At 45.1% G+C, this 17,052-nt stretch overlaps 1 protein-coding gene across 1 annotated transcript in view; it reads right to left on the reverse strand.

Moving 5' to 3' along the window:
* rhof (ras homolog family member F) overlaps positions 1–16,376 on the reverse strand; it is a 43,448-nt gene extending 27,072 nt beyond the window's left edge. Inside the window, exons 1-2 of the mRNA XM_043715751.2 lie at positions 15,972–16,376; positions 1,188–1,275 (exon numbers count right to left, since the gene is read on the reverse strand). Coding sequence (XP_043571686.1) covers positions 1,188–1,275; positions 15,972–16,106 — 223 coding nt within the window. The 5' untranslated portion in view covers positions 16,107–16,376. The remainder of the gene's footprint in view (positions 1–1,187; positions 1,276–15,971) is intronic.
* Positions 16,377–17,052: the final 676 nt, after the last annotated feature.

A 17,052-nucleotide genomic window follows, 5' to 3' on the forward strand; every position in this document is an offset into this window, starting at 1 on the left:
ATATTTGTGTCTAAGAATTCCTATTTTCACAAATGAACCATCAAACTCCAAGCAAGCAATCAAGCACAGTGAGCATCAGTAGTGGACAGACTCTCAATCAAATTTAGAACAAATGAAACATTCAACAATATATTGATCTTATATCTTAGCTTCATCAAAGAATGTAGCATTGGTTTTGATCTTCCAGAACACACTAAACTTTAGAACAACCCCTGCAGATTGAATGGTAGAAATTGTAAACCCACTGAGAAAAAGGAAGAGAAAATAGGGAACTGTAGACCAGGTAGCCTGACATGCAATAAGAGAACTTGTCAGAATCTATTGGTCATGTGGTAATGATATTTAGAAATATGGATGTACATTTGCAGAGTCAACATGGATTTATGAAAGGGTAAACATGCATAACAAATGTATTGGTCATGCTATGTTTAAAAAGAATTTTTGAAATTGGCTTTCTCTCTATGGTAATATTTAGAGCTTCCCCTCTAAAGATCAAGGTCACTAAACTACAGAATTCAAAAGGCACACAGACATTGAATAAATCTCCTGTGCCAAGAAAATCCATTTTGACAGTCTTTTCGCTAGTGATGACAATGCTTTTAGCAGAATAGGATAATTGGTTGGTTAGCTATTCTGAGCATGGATCTGTGTTCTTTCCTAGCTTCCATGCTACTGAATTGAGGAAATACTTAACAACAGATGATCAAATTAATTTTCAGTATCACAGGCTAACAACGGATACCCCAAAACACTTCGCAACTAATCAAGTCACTGTTCTAATGCAGGAAACATGGCAGCCATTCACACTTAGCAAGCACTTATATACTGTAGCGTGACATGACAAGGTAATCTGCTTTGGTGATGTTGATTGAGGGATAAACATTGATTGGACATTGAGAATAACTTAACCACTATTCATTACCATAGAATATGTTGTATCTACCAGAGGGGACAGATAGGGCCTCACATAGAGACTGCAGTAAACTGCTGCCTCAGGATTGCACTAGAGTGTCAGTCAGCCTTGATTTTGACTGGTGTCAAAAATAGTTTCTCTATTACTGCTATGATCAAAGTCACCAATTCAAACATAGACCAGAAATAATTCCAGGACTTCTTAGGGCTCAGCCTTGTGATGCAGTATTTTCAATAAAAGGTTCCTGAAGCTGAAATATATAGAAGAGTCTTACCTGCAGTATCATATAGAGTCAAAGTAAACTTCTTGTTTTTGACCGTGATATCTTTCACATACTTCTCAAACACAGACGGGGCATATTGCTAAAATCAAAGCATGAATGAAAATAATAAGATTTCAAAGTGACTAAACATTTAAGTATGAACATTGATGTACTTTATTGCCCAATTAGAGACAAGTTTTTATTTACTACCACAATGAGTAAAAATTTAACCACATGCGGAGCCAACAAGCCTAATAAGACAGTACATGGAACCACATGAATCTTTCTAACTGAACTTTATGTAAATGTAATTGGGAATGGCAGCCATCAGATGTCATTAGACAAATTAGTGTACAGAACAGCAGAAGGAGGCACATTTCCACAGGAAAGAAAATAAAGACCATAAGAGGTAGGTAGAGTCTACTCTAGCATTGAATGGGATCATAGCTGATCTAGCGCAGCAGGTCAGACAGCATCCAAGGAGGAGAATCGACGTTTCGGACATGAGACCTTCTTCAGGAATGAGGAGGGTGTGCCAAGCAGGCTAAGATAAAAGGTAGGGAGGAGGGACTTGGGGGAGGGGTATTGGAAATGCGATAGGTGGAAGGAGGTTAAGGTGAGGGTGATAGGCTGGGGTGGGGGTGGGAGCGGAGAGGTCAGGAAGAAGATTGCAGGTTAGGAAGGTGGTGCTGAGTTCGAGGGTTGGGACTGAGACAAGGTGGGGGGAGGGGAAATTAGGAAACTGCAGAAATCTGAGTTCATCCCTTGTGGTTGGAGGGTTCCTAGGCGGAAGATGAGGCGCTCTTCCTCCAGCCGTCGTGTTGCTATGGTCTGACAATGGAGGAGTCCAAGGACCTGCATGTCCTTGGTGGAGTGGGAGGGGGAGTTGAAGTGTTGAGCCATGGGATGGTTGGTTTGGTTGGTCCGGGTGTCCCAGAGGTGTTCTCTGAAATGTTCCGCAAGTAGGCGGCCTGTCTCCCCAATATAGAGGAGGCCACATCGGGTGCAGCGGATGCATTAAATGATGTGTGTGGAGGTGCAGGTGAATTTGTGGCGGATATGGAAGGATCCCTTGGGGCCTTGGAGGGAAGTAAGGGGGGAGGTGTGGGCGCAAATTTTTCATTTCTTGCGGTAGCAGGGAAAGGTGCCGAGAGTGGAGGTTGGGTTGGTGGGGGAGGGGTGGTGGACCTGACGAGGGAGTCACGGAGGGAGTGGTCTTTTCGGAACGCTGATAGGGGAGGGGAGGGAAATTTATCCCTGGTGGTGGGGTCCGTTTGGAGGTGGCAGAAATGACGATGGATGATACGATGTATATGGAGGTTGGTGGGGTGGTAGGTGAGGACCAGTGGGGTTCTGTCCTGGTAGCGATTGGAGGGGCGGGGCTCAAGGGCGGAGGAGCGGGAAGTTGAGGTGATGTGGTGGAGAGCATCGTCGATCACGTTTGGGGGGAAATTGCGGTCTTTGAAGGAGGCCATCTGGATTGTATGGTATTGGAACTGGTCCTCCTGGGAGCAGATGCGGCGGAGACAAAGGAATTGGGAATATGGGATGGCGTTGTTACAGGGGGCAGGATGGGAGGAGGTGTAGTCTAGGTAGCTGTGGGAGTCGGTGGGTTTATAGTAAATGTCCGTGTTGATTCGGTCACCCGAGATAGAAATGGAGAGGGAGGAGTCTGAGACGGTCCAGGTAAATTTGAGGTCGGGGTGGAAGGTGTTGGTAAAGTGGATGAATTGTTCAACCTCCTCGTAGGAGCACAAGGCAGCGCAGATACACTCATCGATGTAGTGGAGGAAAAGGTGGGAGGTGGTGCCAATGTAGCTGCGGAAGATGGACTGTTCCACATATCCTACGAAGAGGCAGGCAAAGCTGGGCCCCATGTGGGTGCCCATGGCTACTCCTTTGGTTCAGAGGAAGTGGGAGGATTGGAAAGAGAAGTTGTTCAGAGTGAGGACCAGTTCAGTCAGTCGAAGGAGGGTGTCAATGGAAGGGTACTGGTTGGTACGACGGGAAAGGAAGAAGTGGAGGGCTTTGAGTCCTTCGTGATGGGGGATGGAGGTGTACAGGGACTGGATATCCATGGTGAAGATAAGGCGTTGGGGACCGGGGAAGCGAAAATCATGGAGGAGGTGGAGGGCGTGGGTGATGTCCCGAACATAGGTGGGGAGTTCTTGGACTAAGGGGGACAGGACCGTATCGATGTATGCAGAGATGAGTTCGGTGGGGCAGGAGCAGGCTGAGACAATGGGTCGGCCGGGGCAGTCAGGTTTATGGATTTTGGGCAGGAGGTAGAAACGGGCGGTATATCCACCACAAATTCACCTGCACCTCCACACACATCATCCGCTGCACCCGATGTGGCCTCCTCTATATTGGGGAGACAGGCCGCCTACTTGCGGAACGTTTCAGAGAACACCTCTGGGACACCAACACCAACCAACCCAACCACCCCGTGGCTCAACACATCAACTCCCCCTCACACTCCACCAAGGACATGCAGGTCCTTGGACTCTTCCATCGCCAGACCATAGCAACACGACGGCTGGAGGAAGAGCGCCTCATCTTCCGCCTAGGAACCCTCCAACCACAAGGGATGAACTCAGATTTCTCGTTTCCTCATTTCCCCTCCCCCCACCTTGTCTCAGTCCCAACCCTCGAACTCAGCACCACCTTCCTAACCTGCAATCTTCTTCCTGACCTCTCCACCCCGGCCTATCACCCTCACCTTAACCTCCTTCCACTTATCGCATTTCCAACGCCCTTCCCCCAAGTCCCTCCTCCCTACCTTTTTTCTTAGCCTGCTTGGCACACTTTCCTCATTCCTGAAGAAGGGCTCATGCCCGAAACGTTGATTCTCCTGCTCCTTGGATGCTGCCTGACCTGCTGCGTTTTTCCAGCAACACATTTTCAGCTCTGATCTCCAGCATCTGCAGTCCTCACTTTCTCCTCATAGCTGATCTAATCATCCTCAACTCGACTTTCCTGTCTTTTCCCAATAACCCCAATTCCTGACTGATTACAAGTCTATCTCAGCCTCTAAAATAATTAATGACCCAATCTTAACAGTTATCTGCAGTAAAGAATTCCACAAATTCATCACCTTCAGAAAAAATGTCCTCCTCAGCCTCTAACCCATCTCTGGGTGAGATAAGGCCCTCTGGTCCTGAACTCTCCCACCTGGGGAACAAACACTGTGTATCTTCCCTATCATGCCCCTAAAGATCTTACATGTTTCAATAAGTTTGCCTTTCATTCTTCTAAACTGTAATAGGTACAAGCCAAACCTATTAGGCATCATTTAATAGTACCTTATATAATTTTGCAAGATATTGCTTTATTTACTCCATTCCCTTGAAGAGATCTCTGTAACTTATCAGCTCTGATCAAATGGCTCAGACCATGACATTTTCTTTTCTGAACGCCACTTATTTTTCTTACATTTTCAAACATTTGGGTGGCACGGTGGCACAGTGGTTAGCACTGCTGCCTCGCAGCGCCAGAGACCCGGGTTCAATTCCCACCTCAGGCAACTGACTGTGTGGAGTTTGCACATTCTCCCCGTGTCTGCGTGGGTTTCCTCCGGGTGCTCCGGTTTCCTCCCACAGTCCAAAAATGTGCAGGTCAGGTGAATTGGCCATGCTAAATTGCCCGTAGTGTTAGGTAAGGGGTAAATGTAGGGGTATGGGTGGGTTGCGCTTCGGCGGGGCGGTGTGGACTTGTTGGGCCGAAGGGCCTGTTTCCACACTGTAAGTAATCTAGTCTAATCTAATCTAATTTCATTGTTTTAATGAAATGTTTAGAATACATCTTAGCATTCATTTTTTCCCCACATATCTATTGTCTATTGACAATGATTCTCAGGCACTCAGAAGTGGTTAGAATGTAGCACTTTATCAAGTGTTTTCTGGTTACAAGCTTGTTTAGAAAAGTTCAGAAGAAGTTTACCAGGATGTTGCCAGGTGTGGAAGGTTTGAGTTATAAAGAAAGGGAAAATATGCTGGGACTTTCTTCATTGGCGCATAGGAGGTTGAGAGGTGACCTTATGCAGGTTTATAAAATCATGAGGGGTATAGATAGATTAGATTACTCACAGTGTGGAAACAGGCCCTTCGGCCCAACAAGTCCACACCGACCCTCCAAAGTGCACCCACCATGACCCATTCACCTACATTTACCCCTGCACCTAACACTACGGGCAATTTAGCATGGCCAATTCACCTAACCTGCACATTTTTGGACTGTGGGAGGAAACCGGACCACCCGGAGGAAACCCACACAGACACGGGGAGAATGTGCAAACTCCACACAGTCGCCTGAGGCGGGAATTGAACCCGGGTCTCTGCTGCTATGAGGCAGCAGTGCTAACCATTGTGCCACTGTGCCACCGTGCCACCCCAGATAGGGTTAATGGTAGGCGTCTTTTCCCTAGAAATGGGGATTCCAAGACTAGGGACACATCTTCAAAGGTGAGAGAACAGAGATTTTAAAAAGTCAATGAGGGGCAATTATTTTTTTAACAAAGTGAGTTGTTCATGCGCGGAAAGAACATCCTGAGGAAATAGTGAATGCGGGTACGATTACAATATTTAAAAGACATTTGGATAAGTACATGAATAGGACAGGTTTGGAGGAATATAGGCCAGGAGGCGGCCGGTGGGACTAGTTTAGTTTGGCATTATGTTCAGCATGGACTGGTTGGACTGAAGGGTCTGTTTCTGTGCTGTATGACTCTACATGTACACAGATTATGGAAAAATATAAAAAACAGCATTGTCATGGTGGGAGATTTTAACTTCTCCGACATTGACTGGGATTCTCTTGGTGCCAGGAGTATTTATTAGGTGTGTCCAGGATGGTTTCTTGAAGCAATATGTTAATAGCCCAACTCAGGAAGGGGCCTTACGAGACCTGGTATTTTAGGAACAGTGATCATAATTCCATAAGTTTATAGTACTTATGGATATGGATAAGAGTACTCCTCAGTTGAAAGTACTAACTGGGGAAAGCTAACCATGACAATATTAGGCAGGAACTAGGGAATGTAGATTGGGGGTCAGCTGTTTGAGGGTAAATCCACATCTGTTATGTAGGAATCTTTTAAAAGCCAGTTGATTAGCGTTCAGGACCAGCATATTCCTGTGAAAATTAAGGATAAGGATGTAAATAATTGTAACCATTGGATTACAAGAGAAATTGTGAGCTTAGTCAGAAAGAAAAAAGGACACATATATAAAAGTTTAGGAAACTGAAGACAGACAGAGCCTTTAAGGAACGTAAAGACAGCAGGAAATAACTTGAGTAAGGAGTTAGGTCAGCTAAAAGGGGCCATGAAATGACCTTCACAAACAGGATTAATGAAAATCCCAAAGCTTTTTATACATATATAAAGATCAAGAGGGTAGCTAGAAAGAATAGGTCCTCTCCAGGATGAAGCAGGAAATTTATGTCTGAAGCCAGAGGATGTGGGTGAGGTCCTTAACAGAGACTTTGCACGAATATTCAGAAAAGGAGAAGGAAATGGTGGATGGTGAATCTAGAGAGGGGTATGTTAATATTCTAGGGAAGGTCAATCTAAAATATATGTTGGGTGTTTAGAAAAGCATTAACGTAGACAAGTCCCCAGGATCTGATGGGATTTATCCCAGAATACTGAGGGAGGAGAGGGAGTAAATTGCTGGGTCCTTATACAAAATATTTGCATCCTCTTTAGTCACAGGAGATATCCCAGAGGACTGGAGAAGGACTTAAAAGTTTATGTTCCTTGAGGGCTGTGTCTGTCTTCAATTTCCTTAACCTTTATATATGTGTCCTTTTTCTTTCTGGCTAAGCTCACAATTTCTCTTGTAATCCAATGCTCACAAATATTTACATCGTTATCCTTAATTTTCATAGGAATATGCTGGTCTTGAACTCTAATCAATTGGCTTTTAAAAGATTAAAAGACTTCAGGAGGACAATTGGGATTACCTGGGAAATTACATGCCCATGAACCTTATGTCTGTGATAGGGAAATTACATGCCCATGAACCTTATGTCTGTGATAGGGAAATTATTGGGGATTCTTAGAGACGGATTCACACACATTTGAAATACGTAGACTTATTAGCAATAGCCAGCATGACTTTGTGCGAGGGAGGTCATGTCTCACAAACTTGATTGTGTTTTGAGGAAGTGAGAAAGATGACACAAAAGTTGGGGAGCTGAGAAGGATTGCCAGAGGATACAGCAGGATTTAGATAGGCTGGAGATTTTGGCAGAGAAACTCAATTCAGACAAATGCAAAGTGATGCATTTTGGAAGGTCTAATGCAGGAAAGAAGTATACAGGAAGTGGCAGAACCTTTAGAAGTATTCACACACAAAGGCATTTATCCGTACAGGTCCACACTTCTGTGAAAGTGGCAAACACAAATTGATAATTTATTCATTCAGTCACAGGATGTGGACGTCACTAGCTAAGCCAGCATTTATTGCCCATCCCTAATTACTCAGAGGGCAGTTAAGAGTCAACCACAATGTTGAGAGTCTGGAGTCACCTGTAGGCCAGACAAGGTAAAGATGGCAGTTTCCGTCGCTAAAGGACATTAGTGAACCAGATGGGTTTTTCTGACAATCAGTAATGGATTCATGGTCATCATTCGACTCTTAATTCCAGATTTTTTTATTTAATTCAAATTCCACCATCTGCTGTGGCAGGATTCAAACCTGGTTTCCCCAGACCAATACCTGGGACTCTAGCTTCACCACGCAGCCATAATCGCCTCCTTCTATTGACAGCTGTACAGAACTTTAGTAAGATCACATTTGGAATATTATATATGGTTCTGGTCATCATACTACCATAAGGATATGGAGGCTTTGGAGAAGCTACAGAAACGGTTTACCAATATGTTGCCTGGTTTGCAGGGTATTAGCCTGGAGGAGAGATTGGAAAAATTTGGCTTGCTTTCATTTGAATGCTGGAGGCTGAGTGGCTACCTGATAGAAGTTTACAAAATTCTTTTTCCCAAGGTAGAAATTTAAATGACTGGGGTCATATAATTCAGGCAAAAGGGGAAAGGTTGAAAGGAAATGTGGAGGCAGTTGAGAGTGTGGTGTTGGAAAAGCACAATGGGTCAGGCAGCATCTGAGGACCAGGAGAATTAATGTTTCGGGCATAAGCCCTTCATCAGGAATGAGGCTTGTGGGTCTGGGAGCTGAGAGATAAATAGGAGAGGCATGGGGCTGGGGGAAAAGTAGCTGAGAATGCAATAGGTAGATGAAGGTGGGGAACAAGGTGATAGGTTGGAGAGGAGGGTGGAGAAGCTAGATGGGAAAGACGATGGACAGATCAAGAGGGATGTGCTGAGTTGGAGGCTTGGGACTGGGATAATGGGGGAGGGGAAATGAGGAAACTGGTGAAATCCACATTGATCCCATGTGGTTGCAGGGTCCCAAGGCAGAAGATTCTTCCTCCAGGCATCGGCTGCACGCCCTTGTCAGATCCATACCCCCCACTAGCCCTCACCTCATTCCCAGCACCTACCCTTGCCACTGCAGGATGTGCAAAATCTGCACCCACACCTCCCCCGCCTCACATCCATCCAAGGCCTCAAAGGATCCTTCCATATCCGGCATAAATTTACCTGTACCTCCACCAATGTCATCTACTGTATCCACCGCACTCGATGTGGTGTCCTCTACATCGGGAGACAGGTTGCCAACTTGTGGATTGTTTCAGAGAACATCTCTGGGACACCTGCACCAACCAACCTCACCACCCTGTGGCTGAACACTTCAACTCCCCCTCCCATTCCACCAAGGGCATGCAGATAAAGGGCCTCCTCCATCGCCAAACCATTATCACCTGACACCTGGAGGAAGACCGTCTCATCTTCCACCTTGGGAACCTGCAACCACACAGGATTAATGTGGATTTCACCAATTTCCTCATTTCCCCTCTCCCCACCTTATCCCGGTACCAAGCCTCCAACTCGGCCCTGCCCTCTTGACCTGACAATTCTCCTTCCTTTGGGCTTATGCCTGAAAAGCGATTCTCCTACTCCTTGGATGCTGCCTGACCTGCTGTGCTTTTCCAGCATCACACACTCGACTCTGATCTCCAGCATCTGCAGTCCTCACTTTCTCCATGTACAGGCAAGTTGTTTGTTTACACAATGGGCAGTAAGTGCCTGGAATGCACTGTCGAAGCAGATACAATAGCAACATTTAAGAGGCATCTTGACAGACACATGAATATTCATGGAATAGAGGGATACAGATCACATAGAAGCAAAAGGTTTTTCGTTTATAAAGGCATTGTGTGTCAGTGCAGACTTGGTAGGCCGAAGGGCCTGTTCCCGTGCTATACTGATCTTTGTTCTCTTTGTTATGCACTTTGTGGGAAGAATTGAGGCATAGACTATTTTTCAAATAGAAAAAGGCTTTAGAAATCTGTAGCATTTACGAACATAGGAGTCCTATTTCAGGATTCTTTTAAGGTAAACATGCAGTTGGCAGTAAGGAAGGCAAGTATGATGTTAGCATTCATTTTGAGAGGGCTACAATACAAGTGCAGGACTGAACTGCTGAGGTTGTATAAGACTTTGGTCAGACTGTAATTGGAATATTGTGAGCAGTTTTGGGCCTTGCATCTAAGGCAGGCTGTACTGGCCTTGGAGGGGGTCCAGTGAAGGTTTACAAGAATGAGTTGGGGATGAAGGGATCATCACAGAGTGCAGATGAGGACTACGGGCCTGTATGCTGATTTTAGAAGGATGGGCGGGGGGGGTCCCAATTAGACTTATGGAATACTGAGGTCCTGGACAGAGTGGACATGGAGAAGATATTTCCACTCATAGGAGAGACTAGGACTGAAGGGCACAGAGATGAGGTATTTCTTCAGCCAGACGGCAGTGAATCTGTGAAACTCATTGCCTCAGAAGGCTGTGGAGGCCAAGTCATTGACAGTTAGATAGGTTCTTCGTTAGTAAGAGGATCAGAGGTTATGAACAGATGGCAGGAGAATGGGTTTGAGAAACCTATCAATAATCAAATAGCAGGGCAGACTAGCCTAATTCTACTCCTTTATCTTATAGTTAAAGGTTTCCATCCTGAAAATGTCCCTTTTATCTCAATTGTCTTCTAAATCCACCACCATCTCATTAGGTAGCCTACATGTCGTACTTATCAAGCACCTTCTGGAAACCCAAATATATTAACATTCACTGCTTCCCCTTTTATCTATCCTGCTTGTTACCCCCACAAATAATTCTAATACATTTGTCAGGCGTGATTTCTCCATCATGAAACAATGCTGATTCTGCCTGATTTCTAAATGCTCTGCTATTACATCCTTTATGGTGGGCACAAACAATTTCCTTTTTTTAAAAAAACCTCCTTCCCCTTTAAAAAGGCATGTTACATTAACAGGTTTCCAATCCTTAGGCACATTGCTCAACCTAAGGATTCCTGGAAGATTGCTACTATTGTTGGCGGGGGGAGGGGGGGCGGGGGGTGGGGGCGGGGGGGGGGGGGGGGGGGGGGTGGAGGTGTTCAGGTGGCTCAATTGACTGGATGGCTGCTTGCAATGCCAACAGCATGAGCTCACTACCTCCACTGACTGAGGTTAACTCATAAAAGACTCCCCTTCTCAACCTCTGTCCTTACCTAACATGTGGTGATCCTCAGGTTAAACCACCACAGGTTAGCTCTCTCCAATATGAGAGCAGCCGTCTGGCCCAGTAGGTCTATGATGACTTGAACTGCCAGTGCATCTGCTATCTCTGTAGCTACTTCCTTCAAATATCCTGGGACACATCCCATCAGGTCCAGGGGATATATCAGCTTTCTCCCCCCCTTTATTTGCCTTATACTTTTTCCTCTTGTGCTAATTATTAGTTTGTTTCCTCTTTCCCTTTTGCCCCTCACTTCGGTATTTTCAGAATGCTATTAGTATCTTCTAATGTGAAGACTGAGGCAAAATATTTATTCAACTCCTCTGCCAGATTTTGGTTACCTGTTATTATTTCCTCAACCTCATTCTCTAAGAACCCTATATTCTCTTTGACTTCTCTCTTCCTTTTCATACATTTAAAGCCACTCTAGATTATGATGACTATGGACCAAGTCATTTACACCTTGTTGCAGTGAAAAGGGGCATTGGAAAAGATTTGGGAGCAGCTGAACAATTTAACATCTCAAAACAGTGACAAAATCGTTCCACTGAAAAATCCACCGTAAGATGGAAACTTAAGTTTCAAATGAGAGGAAGTAATATCTGACTCTTGTGGCTTTCTACCACTGCAAAAGCATAGCAGTACAATATCTATATGTGCAGGTAAAGTCACCATAGTCCCAGAGGAACGTAGCCACACTGTGCCACCCAAGTATGAGTCTTCCGCGTGGGCCTTGCTAGATTATTGAAATAGCTTGCGGAAGGGTGGGGGGAACCATGGGCAAACTCAATTATTTCACACGCTGCTTTGTTCTCTTTTAAAAGCACAATCTGTGGTGAGAAAGAAATACGTCATTTGTTGAAGGTTGCCACATACCGTTAGCTGTTTGTACAGCTCTGTCATTTGCCTCACACTAATTGAGCTCACAAATTTTTGAGTGTTAGGAAATTGTTAGGATTTAAATAAAGAAAGAGTTACATTCATAAAGCAGCTTTCTTAACCTCTTGATAGCTTAAGTTACTTTACAGTAATTAAGGCCTTTTTAAGTACAGTCATAGGATCTGTTTCCATGCTGTGCAACTCTTTGGTCCAACCAGTCCATGCTGAACATAATTTTAAACCAAACTAGACCCCAAACTACCTGTTCTTGGCCCATATCCCTCCAAGTATTTCTTAATCATGTGCCCATCCAAAAGTCTTTTAAACATGTAACTGTACCCATAACCACCACTTCCTCTGGAAGTTCATTTCACACGCAAACCATCCTCTGTATAAATGATTTTGCCCTAAACTCTTTTTAAATCTTTCTCCTCTCACCTTTAAAAATATACCCCCAGTCTTGAAATCCTCTGTCCTAAGGAAAAGACACCTTCCATTCACCTCATCTATACCCCTCATGATTTTATAAATCTCTGTAAAAGTTACCCCCAATCTCCTACACTCCAATGAAGAGTCCTAGTCTCTCCTTATAGCTCAAATCCTCCATTCCCAGCAACATCCTGGTAAATCTTTTCTGATTCCTTTCCAGCTTAATAATATCCTTCCTATAACAGGACAACCAGAACCGGACACAGAAAAAGCCTCACCAACATCCTGTGTACAACCTCAACATGATGTCCCAACTCCTGTACTCAAAGGTCTGAGCAATGTTGGAAACGTAGTAGCCAATTTGCACAAAGCAAGCTCCCACAAGCAACAATATGATAGAGTCCAGATAATCTTTTTTAAAATGTTTATTGAGTGATTAGTAATGACCACAAGGCCAAAGTAGAACTCAAAAATGTGTTGCTCGAAAAGCACAGCAGGTCAGGCAGCATCAAAGGAGCAGGAGAATCGACCTTTCGGGCATAAGCCCTTCTTCAGGAATGAGGAGGGTGTGCCAAGCAGGCTAAGATAAAAGGTAGGGAGGAGGGACTTGGGGGAGGGGCGTTGGGAATGCGATAGGTGGAAGGAGGTTAAGGTGAGGGTGATAGGCTGGAGAGGGGTTGTGGGCGGAGAGGTCAGGAAGAAGATTGCAGGTCAAGAAGGCAGAGCTGAGTCTGAGGGTTGGGACCGAGAAAAGGTGGGGGAGGGGCAAATGAGGAAGGTGGAGAAATCTGTATTCATCCCTTGTGGTTGGAGGGTTCCTAAGCGGAAGATGAGGCGCTCTTCCTCCAGGCGTTGTGTTGCCACGGTCTGGTGATGGAGGAGGCCAAGGACCTGCATGTCCTTGGCGGAGTGGGAGGGGGAGTTGAAGTGTTCAGCAACGGAGCGGTTGGGTTGGTTGGTCCGGGTGTCCCAGAGGTGTTCTCTGAAACGTTCCTCAAGTAGGCGGCCTGTTTCCCCAATATAGAGGAGGCCACATCGGGTGCAGCGGATGCAGTAAATGATGTGTTAGGAGGTGCAGATGAATTTGTGACAGGCATGGAAGGATCTCTTGGGGCCTTGGAGGGAGGTGAGGGGGAGGTGTGGGCGCAAGTTTTGCATTTCTTGCGGTTGCAGGGGAAGGTGCCGGGAGTGGAGGTTGGGTTGGTGGGGTGTGTGGACCTGACGAGGGAGTCACAGAGGGAGTGGTCTTTCCGGAACGCTGATAGGGGAGGGGAGGGAAATATATCCTTGGTGGTGGGGTCTGTATATATTTGTATAACACCTCTGGGACACCCGCACCAACCAACCCAACCGCCCCATTGCTGAACACTTTAACTCCCCCTCCCCCCCCGCCAAGGACATGCAGGTCCTTGGCCTCCTCCATCGCCAGACCGTGGCAACACGACGTCTGGAGGAAGAGCGCCTCATCTTCCGCTTAGGAACCCTCCAACCACAAGGGATGAATGCAGATTTCTCCACCTTCCTCATTTCCCCTCCCCCCACCTTAGCTCAGTCCCAACCCTTGGACTGAACACTGCCTTCTTGACCTGCAATCTTCTTCCTGACCTCTCCGCCCCCAACCCCTCTCTGGCCTATCACCCTCACCTTAACCTCCTTCCACCTATTGCATTCCCAATGCCCCTCCCCCAAGTCCCTCCTCCCTACCTTTTATCTTAGCCTGCTTGGCACACCCTCATTCCTGAAGAAGGGCTTATGCCCGAAACATTGATTCTCTTGTTCCTTTGATGCTGCCTGACCTGCTGCACTTTTCCAGCAACACATTTTTCAGCTCTGATCTCCAGCATCTGCAGTCCTCACTTTCTCAAAGTAGAACTCCCCTGTTTTCCTTCAAAATAGTACAACAAGATCTTTTACACCCACCTAAGGGGAAAGAGTATCTCTCAGTTTAACTGAGTCAATGTCTCTGCAAGATGGCACATCCAAAAATGCAGGATTCCTTTTCTCCTGTACTGGAGTGAGAGTCTTTTTAGTCTTCAAATTCTAGATTTGCACCATAAGTAAGTTAGAAATGCTATATCATGGCATAAGGATTCAGCTTGTGAGGTGATGAATGGTTACATATTGATGGAGCAAACAATAGTCCTGACATGCTCACCAAAGATAAAGGCCCAGAAAGGGGACAAATTGGGAATCTTAGTTCTGCAGATTGCAAATTACTCCAAGCCTTTGTAAAACACCATTTCACATGCTTTCTTAGCTTTTTTGTCACATTTTCTCACTCAATCCAATCTTTCTTTCTTAAATTAAAACAGAAATTGCTGGAGAAACTCAGCAGGTCTGGCAGCATCTGTGTAACGAAAAACAGAGTTAATGGCTCCCGAATGGCTTCTTCAGAACCTTTCTTCTTTCCACAGATGCTGCCAGACCTGACAAGTTTCTCCAGCACTTTCTGTTGTTATTTCCATTTCCAGCATTTGTAGACGTAGTTTGCTTTTATTTCAATATTTGTTTCTGTATCTAATCTGACTTTAAATGGTTAAAGGAGATACTGGGATCTCTGAAGCCCCAGTAACTCACCATGGTGTTACGCATTTATATTTCCAGGAATTTTCTCTGCAAAAATAATTGGAGCAGAAGGGTTTGGGAAAGGAATACAAAAGGAATATAAATCCCCATTACAATATATTCCAGGCTGTTTTACTGTTTGTATTGGATAAACAGTTTTATAACCCATTCACATGGTAAACCCTATACTGTTATCTTTATACTGCACCCTTGGCATTCATGCTATGCAGAGACTTCTTGGGCAGCTGCCAAAACGGTAGTGTATTGGACTCCATGCTGAAAAAAGCTAGAATAACTCCAAGTTGAAAGAATCCAACAAATAACATTCACTCGAGAGACCAAAATAAGCCCACTTTGTATATGTTATTCACCTAACATGCTTCTCTGGTTTGCACTATTTATGCTCGTAAAATAAAAAAGGTTCCACTGAGGGAAAGACAGTTAAGGAATGCAACTTGAGATGGTGAGAATTCACTCAGTGTGCCAGGTTAAGTAACTTACTTTCCAGCGTTTTCCCCACAAATAAGTACAGGCATCCTTCTAAGAAAAATGTAAAATAAAATCTCCTACTATCAGACACTTCCTCCTAAAAGGGAGAAGCTCCTCGAGTTATCCTTAGCCTGTTTATATTGCATCATGCTTAGTAAGTAACAGCAAAAATGTAACAGACACATTTACACTATCAACATCTGCGGTGATCCTCACAACAATATTTTTGGGCCAGCAGACCAGTGCTGAACAGTCCGAATGAGGCCACCTGGGATTTCTAACAAATTTGAATCAGAACCGATTGTTAGTCTCGTTATGATGTCTCTGTTCTCTTTCCCCTTCCCTCCTGCTCGCATTTCATTTTCACATTCACTGCCACCCATGTCTGTTCAGACTCCCAGACCGCTTCAAGGAGATGCTAACTGCTAACATCACAGAAGCTGACAGAATTCCACAGCACAGCAGTACTCTCGTCTATACACCACCGATAACTTCACAGATAACTGTTCTCTGTCCCTCTTACAACCTTGCAAGGATATACTCTTTGTGAATAAAATACTACAAGTTTTGCTCCTGTTATGAATGTATGACTAATTCAAATCTTTTAGGAACAGCATTCTACCAAATTACGCCTCTTTAAATGAAGAACATAATGTCAACTTCAATTGTCCAGACGGTGGGGTCTGATAAGATAGAAATTGGACTCTCGCGGCTAAACTCTTTACACGCTACATCCGTTTGATCGTTATTACGAGCGCTATCGTTATGTTCATTCAACTTACTTCTGGGAAGTCTCCTTTGGCAAATACCATCAATAGCGAGGTCTTCCCACAGCCACCGTCTCCCACTATCACAATTTTCAGTTCTTTCCCACCCGCGCCGGCAGCTTTAACATTATGACCGTTTTCCATAGCCATCTTAATTGATTTCAAGAAAACTAGTTTTTTTTTAATCCCTCCTCTTCGTTCACAGTTAAGTCCCAGAAACTCCTCCAGGGCAGAAACGTGACATTTGGCGAGGCATCTGCTGATGGTACCGGGCTGTTGGAATATTACCTCCACTCTCCGCCGGTAAAACGCTGGCTTTCTGGTTGCATTGGTTTATCCGCACGTCCGTTTCGTTTCAATAGAGAGCATTTTGGGGCGATGTGAGGTAACCTTGCCCTTGTCTATCCGGAAGGACGTTAATCTGAGTGGTTGGGGAGGTGTTTCACGGATCAGGAGGACACTCCTGTTCAGCAGACACGCCTCCCACTGGGCAGTCCCACGTCAACCCAAGAACATCGACTTCCCGTTATGAGTGACTCCGGGCTGTGCACTTAATTTCGGGAAAAAAACTGGGAGCAGTGCTGTTTCAATTTACATTCTTATCTGGGTTGGCAGGAAACACCAGTGTTCCCTAAATCATTGTTTTACTGCAGTCTGTCGGGATTGGGGCTGATTTCCTGCTACTCAGGTCCTCTGAGATTGCTGACGAACCCCACTGGGCGAGAAGAGTTGGCTTTCTTTGGAGATTGTGCACCCCACTCCCAGTTCCTTCTTCACTTCTGGGAGAAATCCCTTGATGTGCTTGCTGTGTTCCTGAATGAGCCTTCCCCATTTTAGTGGGCCACCGGTCACATTGGGGGTTTCCAACCACCAGGATTAGCCTGGAATCTCTCGGATTGGCCTGGAACCTCCAGGCTGGATGTGCAACCCTGGACAAAACAAAAATCCCAGGGACATTTAGGATTTGTTTTTCTGTTGTTTCCCCGTGACCGAAAAGGCCTGATTCCATGCAGTCTAAAAAAATGTTTTGATTCCTTAAACATTTCAGTTTACCAGATATAAACAAAATTCGAATTGGAAAAAATGTTTTTTTTTG

Source organism: Chiloscyllium plagiosum, unplaced genomic scaffold (assembly GCF_037043375.1).
Source record: "Chiloscyllium plagiosum isolate Xiang-an unplaced genomic scaffold, Cpla_swu_hap1 HiC_scaffold_24, whole genome shotgun sequence".
NCBI classification, from domain to species: Eukaryota; Metazoa; Chordata; class Chondrichthyes; order Orectolobiformes; family Hemiscylliidae; genus Chiloscyllium; species Chiloscyllium plagiosum.